The 11,679-nt window shown below is 36.4% G+C and overlaps 1 protein-coding gene across 1 annotated transcript in view; it reads right to left on the bottom strand.

Annotated features, from left to right (window-relative positions):
- The window catches only part of LOC106883438 (FAS-associated factor 1), a 61,216-nt gene that overhangs the window by 11,597 nt on the left and 37,940 nt on the right, over positions 1–11,679 (bottom strand). Inside the window, exons 9-11 of the mRNA XM_052967123.1 lie at positions 9,242–9,323; positions 7,329–7,483; positions 6,144–6,280 (exon numbers count right to left, since the gene is read on the bottom strand). Coding sequence (XP_052823083.1) covers positions 6,144–6,280; positions 7,329–7,483; positions 9,242–9,323 — 374 coding nt within the window. The remainder of the gene's footprint in view (positions 1–6,143; positions 6,281–7,328; positions 7,484–9,241; positions 9,324–11,679) is intronic.

The raw sequence follows: 11,679 nt of genomic DNA, 5'->3' as shown, positions 1-11,679 counted from the left end.
TGAAAGTATCTGTCACTACAGTATCGAAATGTGATTGTTTCAGTTAGTGGAATAGTTTCATTTTTAAAGTGAAAGTATTTGACATGAGTGTTTTTGTTTCACTTTTGACACGTAATACTTAAATAGTGGAGGAGATATTATGTTGCCGTGTGCTCGAACTCTGCAAGAAGTTAATAATTTCTTTTGACTAAAACACAACTGGAACCCTAAGTAAGGCATGTGTAAAATTTGAATGAAATTGGTTGCGTAGTTCTCGAGTTTTAGGGATTCACACACACAGACAGACAGGCAGACAGACAGACAGACAGACAGACAGACATTCTCATTTTTATATATATAGATATCTAATTTAAAAATTTAAAATCTTTCATCATAATCTTATCGAAGAACCTTTTGTTAAGTTATTTCTCAAGTATCAGTTTAACAATATAAAAGTTATTTAATTAAATCCCTAGATTGTTATCTTCAAACTGAAACAAATAGGTAGGATATTTCTTGAGGAATATAATTACAAAAGGGTTAAAAAAACATCAAAGAATATATTAAATATCATCATCATCGTTTAACGTCCGTTTTCCATGCTGGCATGGGTTGGATGGTTTGACTGAAGTCTGGAGAGCCAGCAGCCACACCAGTCTCCAGTCTGATCTGGCAATGTTTCTACAGCCCTTCCTAATGCCAATCACTCTAAGAGTGTAGTGGGTACTTTTTACATGCCACTGGCACAGGAGCTAGTCAAGCGGGCCTGGCATCGATCATGTTTAGATAGTGCTTTTTAAGTGCTACCGGCATGGAGGCCAGTCAGGTGATCCTGGTCTCAATTACATTGCAGGGTAAGGACTTTGCTGGCCACTGTTACCATGCTGAACACCTGGCCACATCAGGTGTTATATTTTAGAGAGTTCCACACCCTATTAAAGGATGAACACCACTACATAGTATTGATATTATTGGCAGAGACATACAACATAAAATGGAGGACCTTCCAAAGTTAACTGCAGACACTTGAAAAAGTAAGGCAGGAATTAATAAATTAAGTATTAATTATGTTGGGATTGAATGGAATGGTTAATGAGTGTATCCTTGTGTGTCAATCCTCCTCCTTTTCATCATCATCATTTAACATCTATGTTCAATGTTGGTATAAGTTAGATGGGTCGACAAGATCTGACCAGCCTAAGGGTTGTGTTAATCTCCAGTGTCTACTTTAGCATGGCTTCTATGGCTGGATGCCCTTCCTAATGCCAATCACTTTACAGAGTGTACAAAGTACTCTTTTTTGTAGGGCGCTAGCACTAGTGGGACCACCAAGTAACTCACAACGTAAAAGAAAACAATCAATAATATTTGAACATTGGAAAAAAAAATCATTACAAAAAATTTGGTTATAACTCAGTGTGATATATAAATAGTAAAACTAAGGCAAAACGAACAGAACAATGATTTACACCTTCAGCCATCTCCAAGCCCATGTAAACCTTTAGCATTGATTACTCAAATGTAATGTTTATTTATTCACATTGTTGTGAATTGATCATGTATTGTCTCATAGCTTTGAAATTTTGATGATGTGATCATGTATTTTTAAAATGACATTGTCGGGTATGTGCGAGAGGCAAGATCTGGCCAGTTTGAACATAAAACAAGGTAGAATATTTGGACTAGATATGGATGGTTTAAATGCCAAAAGGTTAAATTGTTTTCCCAACAGGAAAAACTTTCATTGCACCCTCCCTAAGCAGACTGTATTCAATATACTCTGACTATTGTTGGCACTCCATCGCTTACGACGTCGAGGGTTCCAGTTGATCCGATCAACAGAACAGCCTTCTCGTGAAATTAACGTGCAAGTGGCCGAGCACTCCACAGACACGTGTACCCTTAACATAGTTCTCGGGGATATTCAGTGTGACAAGGCTGACCCTTTGAATTACAGGCACAACAGAAACAGGAAGTAAGAGTGAGAGAAAGTTGTGGTGGAAGAGTACAGCAGGGTTCGTCACCATCCCCTGCCGGAGCCTCGTGGAGCTTTAGGTGTTTTCGCTCAATAAACACTCACAACGCTCGGTCTGGGAATCGAAACCGCGATCCTATGACCGCGAGTCCACTGCCCTAACCACTGGGCCATTGCGCCTCCACACTAACTATATATATATTCTTTTAGTTGTTTCAGTCATTTGACTGTGACCATGCTGGAGCACCGCCTTAAAGGCAGTTTTAGTCAAAGAAATTGACCCCATGACATACTTTGTAAGAATATTACTTATTCTACCAGTCTCTTTTGCCAAACTGCTGAGTTATGGGGATATAAACACACCAACATCAGTTGTCAAGCCATGTTGACAAACAGACACAAAGACATACACACACATATATATATGGCAAATGAAAAACAAACATGAACATGGCGACCTACTAAGAAAAGTATTCAAATCTAGAAGGAACCCACTGACTGACCAACACCTAACCAGATTTGAAGAAGAATTATATAGTATGGTTAAGAATGTGAAGTTCAGGAAGTACCCTAGAAGGTGTAATATACATCAGCATAAAATCAGAAAATTACTTGTCGACTTCAAGAAAGCTCTGGGGATACTTGTACCAGCAGACAAAGCAAGTAACATTTACATTGTTGATATTGAGCTATATAAGTCCACTAGCAGCTAAGCCTGGTTTCACCCGGTCGGTTTGGATGATGTGGCTGTAAAACCTGCTCTGTGTACGCATTCGACTTGTTTGGGCACGCTTACATTAAAAAACAATTTTAGAATGACTTTTTCTGTCAAAACGCTAAAAATAACTGACCAATAAAAAGAAAAAAAAGACTCAAGATGCAACCAAATCAAAAAATAAACCGAAATACTAGGCAAACAAAGATGAACCATCCCACTTCCATTGCGCACGCACACACACACACACACAAACACCTTCACACACCACCTTCATTTACATACACACACATATATTCACAGAGTTGAAACGCTGTTTGATTTATTTTTTTCAGTATACAATTTTCATCATCCCACTACCAAGTATGACATCACACCTTCCTTTCTCATTCATAAACACAATAGTATACGAAAAAATTACAAAGCTCAGCATCACCACCGGATCATTTTACACATCTGTGCAATTTTTCGTGAATCCCAAGACAAGAAAGAATTGCCCATGTCAAATTTATGTCAGGGCTATGAATTGTTAGAGATTTAGCTATAGATGATAGAACCGAGCCCTATGTCCCTTGAAAACCCTGGATTATGCTTAAAGACCATAAACTCAAGTTTCTTATCGACTCCTCAGATTGATTTGTCCTAAATCCAATATAGGCATTGTTATTAAAAAAATCATTGATAGGGTAATACCCGATCTTAAGTCTAAAATTAGATTAGCCCTCTGGTCCGATACCCAAGAGGTGGTTGGATGGTTTAAGCTTCTAGAAATTAGTAAGAATAGTAAATTCTTGCAACTAGATATAGAGAGCTATTACGCAACTATTAACCTGATAGTTCCTAATCAAGCCCTGATTTATAGCATGAAAAATTCTGATTTGTCCCAACACAAAATGGATATTATACTTGCTGCACGAGCCACTCTAGTAGATTATGATGGTAGATTGTGGAGTAGAGTAGATAGGGAGAACGCATTTGATATAGCAATGGGCTTGTACGATTCTGCTCAGGTCATTGACTTAGTTGGAATATATATCCTTTAATTAATTCCATCTTCCTTTACAGAAGTAACGGGGGGTGGTCTATATAGGGATGATGCCTTATTTTTTCTGGACAGAAGTAACAAAGTACAGTTAGAAAGGCATAGGAAAAATTTCTTTAGACATTTTCGACAAGAATTTCTAGATTATCTGCTTGTAATAAATTTTTTGAATCACATGCAACTTATTATAATACTGCTCTAGCTAGGGCTGGGTACCATAAAAAAAATTCAATATATACAAGAAGCAGGCATACACAACACTGGTAATTCCTCCAATTGTTACCAACACAATGTCACAGTTTGAGAACTCGGAGAATATAGGCCAGGAAGAATTGGTCATGTCAATGAACTACCAACAAAAACCCATAGATACACACGACATAATCCAAATGCTTGTTCCAATCCTGTACTAGATCAAATAAGCCTAACAACAGGTATAGGAATCAGGATGTCCTCTGGTTCAACCCAATTTTCAGTTAGCCTTATATACAAATAAATATGATAAATGCTCATGCAGAGATAAATCAAAATGTCCTTTGCTGAATCTCTATGTGTATAAATCTTGTATATAAATGTACCATGCACACAAGGAGAGGGCCATATGTTTCCATTGGAGAGACAGCTGATTCATTTCAAAATCGTTATTGTAACCATGTCACCAGCTTTAAGACAATCAATAAGAGACGTTCAACATCGTTGGCTGACTTTGTATGGCAACTGAAGGAGGATAAAATGAAGTACAGCATAACTTGGTCTATAGTAAGGCACATGAAACCATACAATATAATTTCCAGGAGATGCCATCTCTGCTCCAAGGAATCCCTGTCTATTCTGTGGACTAACAGGATGCCTACATGCATATAAATGTACTTTCGCACAATGCAGTGAGAATGAATTTTGAGTAAATGTTAGCATAATTTAATTTAAGATATGGATGACTTAAGTTTACTTTTAACCTCCCCATTCTTACAAACACCAAGTAGATAATTAACTTGCTTTGTGATCATAAGTGCACCAAACCTCATGTGTTCGTATGCTCACATTTTCACGAATGCTTGTAAGAGCAAGTGTACTTACGCCAAGCAACTTGCCTGAGGGCGTTTATACATCCATATTTGTTAATGGTTATTTTTAATACTTTTCTCGCTGTATTGCATGTTCATTTCTCTTTTTTTTTTAACCCATTTGTGATTTTATTTTTGATCTATATAAATGAAGATATTTCCTCCTTCTGGCTGTTTTTCTTTCTAAAAAATGAGAAGTTACATTGTGGAACTGTTATTTTAACGAGTTTATCTATTTATCACCTGATGAGAGACATCTGCACCGCCGGATGCTCCTGAAGCAGTTGTTAAATGTCCCACTCATGAGGGATCGATGCTAGAGGTGTCAAAACAATTGTCGTGATTAATAAATTCTTGTATATTCCATCTTCCAGCTTTTGTTTGCCACATAGGTAACAATCACTGTGAAAGTGACTGTGCTTTACCAGTAAAAGCTACCAGGTGTAAACCATTCGTGTTATTATCCAATATATACATATACACACACACACACACACACAACAGGCTTCTTTCAGTTTTCGCCTACCAAATCTACTCACAAGGCTTTGGTCAGCCCAAGGCTATAGTAGAAGACATTTGCCCAAGGTGCCATACAGTGGGACTGAACCCAGAATACTGTGGTTGGGAAGCAAGCTTCTTACCACACAGCCACATCTATGTATACAAAATCAATGAATGAGATGGAATATATGAGAATCTTTATTGATCACTACAATCGTTTTGACCCATCTAGCATCAATCTTTCTCATTGATTACATATGCTTTACTGGCAAACAATCAGGTGTATACCATACGATTTATTAACTACTAACTATATACATCTAGTTCACTTGAAGGATGACCAAATGGATGAACTATAATGAAGTTGCACCAATAATAATGCAAGATTGCACCTGCAACCATGAATAGTCCATGCAGTGAAAACTGCTTGTAGATCATTATAATATGCTGTATAAAACTATAAAATAAATTTTGTGGATGAACAAGTTTCCATACTCTTAATTATTAATAATAATATATACTACAAAAATTTTTACTATCCAATCAAATGTACATGGAATTAACCATCAGAAGCATTCACAGAGTGACTAGTAGCAAATAGTAGTCACAGACATTAAATACTGGTCAAAGTGGTTAGCTGTTGAATGGAACTTAACTGAGAGCCAATACGGTATTTGCCTGGATAATATATCCCTCCAAACTCTCTCTCACACACATCTCTGTCAAGCTTCTTTGCCACCCAGCTTTACTCACTACAAAAGTATTGTTTTTTTTTTTGTTATCAAGCTATTTCACATTTAAGAACAATGTTTAAACAGGTTCTTTCCAACATAGGACACAAATCAAGAGTAGTTTCACTTAACTGACCTTGTATCACAGTTGAAACTTCATTAGTTGACCTGGCACGACTGATGATCAATAATAAAGGTAGTTGGTTTGGTATATAATTCTTAATTTGCATTGCAGCAACACTGCCAAAATGTTTGGTCGCATTACTGAGCAATCTGCATAAACATTTAAAAAGACAAATCATTAAGAAGTGGAAATGGTATTAAGACTAAATACTCAGGAATCTGCTGCAATCATTCCATTGTATTTTGGAACAGATCTCTTCAATTCTGCATTTCCTCGGTTTACTTAGTTGTTGAAAAAACAGTATTAGATCATCTGCTAATGATACTTTCGCTAAATCACCATCCTATCAAAGAAACATTTATCTCTTCCAGCCAAGTTGAGCATCAGCTCCCAAAAACCTCTCAGAACTTAAAAGACATGATAATCCTTTCTACTATAGACATAAAGCCTAAAATTTTAGGCGATTACATCAACTCAGTGTGCAATTGGTACTTATTTTCTTGATCCTGAAAGGATGCAAAGCAAAATCGATCTTGGCAGAATCTGAATTTAGAATGTTAAGCTAGATAAATGCTATAAAGTATTTTGTCAAGTAAGCTAATGATTCTGCCAGCTTGATGTAATAATAGTAATCCTTTTTACTAAAGGCACAAGGCCTGAAATTTTAGGGGAAGGGACTAGTCAATTACATTGACCCCAATGTTTCACTGGTACTTAATCTATCGATCCCAAAAAGGTGAAAGACAGAGTCGACCTTGGCAGAATTTGAACTCAGAACACAGTGACAGATGAAATACCATTAAGCTTTTGCCCAGCATGCTAACATTTCTGTCAGCTGACTACCACAATAATAATAATAATTATTATTAAAGTAATAGATTGGCAGGATAAGTAACACAGTGGTCTCTAAATTCTGACAAGGGTATTTTTGTTGAAAATTTTGAAGAGAAGATCCATTTATGGATAAATGCCCTTTTTTTGCCAACTACAGTAGATGGAACAGGCCAAATGTTTTTATCATTATACCAACACTAAATATTCTTCTTAAATAAATCAGCTCACAAAAATGAAACTGAAGAAGCTTTTTGATTTAGTAATAACATACAGGCCTAAATAGATATTAAATTATGAATTAGAATTTAAAAAAAGAATACAACTAAAAATAAACGAAATGTAAAAAAAACAAAAACAAATTACCGTTTTTTATTCTTGTCATTTGTCATATCCCATGCCCAGACAAAAAAATTTTCAGTGAGATAACTAACAACCTCTAGAGAGCATAAAACCTTTGAACAGAAAACATTTGTGAGGATACTCTTGTCATCATGTAAATACACAGCCAGTGGTTTCCTCTGGAAGAGAAATCAAAAGATGACAGTAAGAAAAACATCTGGTGAAGAGAAAAACAATTTTTTTAAATTAACCCTTTAGCATTTAAACTGACCCTAATATTGTATCTGTTTTATGTTTAGATCAGTCAGATTTGGCCTCTCACTTATCCTACTTATGTCATTCTAAAAACAAACAAATCATCTCATCAAAATCTTGAAGCTACAATATAAGCCATAATTAATTCAAAACATCATGATCATTGTTTAATGTCTGGTCTCCATGCTGGCACAGGTTGGATGGTTTGACAGAGTTTGGACAGATTCCTGCTTGCCAGCTCCAACTGTCCGTTGTAGCATGGTTTCTCTAGCTGGATGCCCTTCCAAATGCCAACCACTTCACAGAGTGTGACGGGTGCTTTTTACATGTTACTGTCACGGATGTGTTTACACAGCACTGGCACAGGTGCCTTTTAAGTGGCACCAGCACCTGGAAGCACAAGCCTGCATGTGTGGAAGACTGATTTTACTTAGCTTGACAGGTCTTATCAAGTACAGCAAATCGCCACTTCTCTTGGTCCATTGTCATTTCCTCACTGAGGCCCAGTGTTCGAAGATCCTTTCTCACCACTTAATGTGAATAAATAAGCATTACATGCGACAGGGAAATCTGAAAGCTAAAGGGTTAAAATCTATACGTGATGTTATTTATTATAGAATTGATAAAAATAAGATAGAAATTCCTTTACTGGTTTCAGTCAATGGACTGCAGCCATGCTGATGTTTTTTTATCAACCATCTATACACAAACATCTCAAAAGTTAATACACAACTTCTTTTGTATTTACTTCTAGATTTACTTCTAGAAACAAAATATCATTTGATGTTTTTAAAAGCTGATATCTAGTAGACATCATCATTATCACTTAATGTCCATTCTGCAATGCTGGCATGGGTTGGATGGTTTAACAGGAGCTGGCAAGAACTACACCAAGCTTCATTGTCTGTAACGGCATGGTTTCTACAGTTGAATGCCCTTCCTAATAACAACTTTACAGAGTGGGCTGGGTACTTTTTACATGGCACCAGCATGTACAGGTACCAGTCTTGTGCAAATTCTAATGATTTAACCCATTTCAGCACTGTACTAATGAGCAGTGTCCACACAGACAAAACAATATAATGAAGGATGTCTAATATAGTTTTGAGAGGTCTTTGTATATTTTTTGTACTTATTGATTTCAGAATAACTGAGATGTTTATATGATGTTTCTCATTGCTACAATCTTTGAGTTGTGATTTTTCTGTTCCCTCTCCCTAGTGCCAAGCTCAGGAGACCTAGTAAAAGTAATGGGCACTACTGTTCTCCTTTCCAACTAACACTAAAAACACATCCAGTCATGAGCCTCGATTGAAATTAAATAATTCATATAGAGGATGAAACCACGTCAAAGCTGACTGATTAGTAACTCGACTGATTTGTCACATCACTGTATGCATAACACTGATTTGAGAACTTTTTAAAATCCTACTGAGTCATCAGTTTTGAGTTTCTCATCAAAGTAATTGTTAGCAGAATGTAGGGAATTTCTTACAGTAACCAGTCATCTGATAGTCTAGAATATATTTATTAGCGTTTTCACATTTAGTACTATAATTATATTGCTCAAACAAAATACAAAAGCAGCAATACAAACACATACACAAATACACAACAGAAATTTAGTTTTCATTAATTAAGTTTCTCTGAGTACCTCAAAATAAGAATCTAAAGCATCTCACCTCTTTGGCTTTTAACATCAAGGAATCCTTAATAGCATCATCTAATGATCCGATATAGAATTCAGGATGGCATTCTCCAAATCTGAAAGACAAACATAACATCAATAAAAAGAGCAAAAGCCACATCAAGTTTAATTCTTTCTATAAATAGTCAACAACCAAACAAATCAATGATTCAAATGATAGCACTTGACTGTTTATTTCAACTGTTAAGTTACTGATAAAGAAATGGGATTATGTCTAAATGTGTCCTTTTTTTTTTGTGTGACTCGCCCAGAAAAGGGCAATCCATGACCTCCTGCCCCTCCCCTTTTTTTAGCAGGGTTTCCAAGACTGGTGGTGAGAAAAGGAGAAAGAAACAACTCAAATTACAATTGTAGAAAGTAGTATAGTAAGAAAATCCTGTAATCCTTAGATCAGAGACCTGGTTGAATATTTGCAACAGAGAGGACTCTGCTAAATGAAGCCAAGAGGCAAATTAGTGATGTTAGACCAAGCAATAGACTAACTCTACTACTCAATAATAGGTACATTCTACCTCCCCAATTTCACCCATAAGACTTGGGTTAAATTGGAGCTATGATATAAAAGCATAGCACACACAATGAAAACACTGTAAATCTTAAAAGATGTTTGAAACACCATTGAAAGTATGACCTTCCTGCAAAATATCAAGACAGGATGCGTTGTTAAAAAGTTGAGTGTCAGCACATGGCCATGTGCTTGAGAAATTAAGTATAGATATGGCTATGTAGTTGAGAAGATCACCTGACAACCATGATTCTGGTTTCAATGCCACTACAGAGCACCTTGGACAATTATCTCAACATGTTACACAACAGAATTGAACCCAGAACCACATGATTGTGAAGTGAACTTAACTGCACAATTATGTCTGCACCAAAATAACAGATTAAAGGTTCAAACTTACATCTTCCTATAAAAGGTCAACAAGCAGCCAAAGCACTGGTTCAAGTGATGCCAATTTACTGCTCAGCTCAACTGCTAAGTTGCTGATAAGAAAATAGCATTTTCTCTATAGATCGCAATGTAATTTTCTAAATGTGTCATATATATGGTAGAATTGGCCCACATGTTTTTATAACTAATCTTATTAACACACAAGAGACAAAACTGATACAAAAGAGAACATTTTGAGAGAACTGCATCGATAACGACAAGGGTTCCAATTGATACAATCAACAGAAACACTCCCACAGATACGTGTACCCTTAACGTAGATCTCAAGGAGATTCAGCATGACACACACAATGTGACAGGGCTAGGCCTTTGAATTACAGATGCACATTTTTGCCAGCTTGAGGGGACTGGAGTAATGTGAAATAAGGTGTCTTGCTCAAGGACACAATGCACCACTGAGAATCAAACTCATGACCATATGAACATGAGACAAATACCCTAAGCACTAAGCCATGTGCTTTCATTCAGAGAGAAAAAGAGACAGTGTAATTAATTTTAATTCTTTCAGTCTTGGGATTGTGACCATGCTAAGGCAACTTCCACTTTCAAGAGTATGTCAACCCCAGTATTTTAATTGGTGCCTTATTTCAACAACAGTCAAACTGAGTATAAAAAGACGTAGCCAAATACTGCAAATTATACTTGTTTATATCAATCTTTTACCTTTATCCTTTACTTGTTTCAGTCACTGGACTGTGGCCATGCTGGAGCACTGCCTTGAAGGGTTTTAGAATAGATTGACCCCAGTACTTACTTTCTTTAAAGTCTGGTAATTATTTTATTGTCTCTTTTACCAAACTGCTAAGTTATAGGGATGTAAATACACCAACACTTATTGTCAAGCCAGGGGATAGGGGCAAACACAGAGACAAACACACACACACGCACATATATATATATATATATATATATATATTTATACAACAGGTTTCCACACAGTTTCCATTTACCAAATTTACCCACAAGGCACTGCTTAGTCCAGGGCTATAATAGAAGACACTTACACAAGGTGACACATAGTGGGACTGAACCCAAAACCACATGGTTGCAAAATGAACTTCTTAACTGCATAGCCAGCCAGGCATGCATTTATCATCATCATCATCATCATCATCATTATTTAAGATCTGTTTTCAATGCTGGCATAGGTTGAGCAATTTGATAGGAGCTGGCTAGGCAGAAGACTGCACTGGGCTTCACTGTCTCTTTTGGCAGGATTTTACAGCTGGATGTCTTTCCTAACATCAACCACCTTACAGAGTGGGCTGGGTGCTTTTTATGTGGCACCAGCATATATATATATTTGAAAAAATGAGTAGAGATGGCTTTTTTGGAGGGATAATTTTATTTTAATCTTAAAAATAATGTTTACAGTGAGTTACTCTGATACAAGTTTCAAGCTTCAAGTGGCTGTTTCCAAACTGAAATATGTATGTTTTACTGGTTGCTTAAATAGC

Source organism: Octopus bimaculoides, chromosome 4 (genome assembly GCF_001194135.2).
Source record: "Octopus bimaculoides isolate UCB-OBI-ISO-001 chromosome 4, ASM119413v2, whole genome shotgun sequence".
Lineage (NCBI taxonomy): Eukaryota > Metazoa > Mollusca > Cephalopoda > Octopoda > Octopodidae > Octopus > Octopus bimaculoides.
The sequence above is the reverse complement of the archived record's forward strand: the minus strand, read 5'-3'. Positions and strand labels throughout refer to the sequence as shown.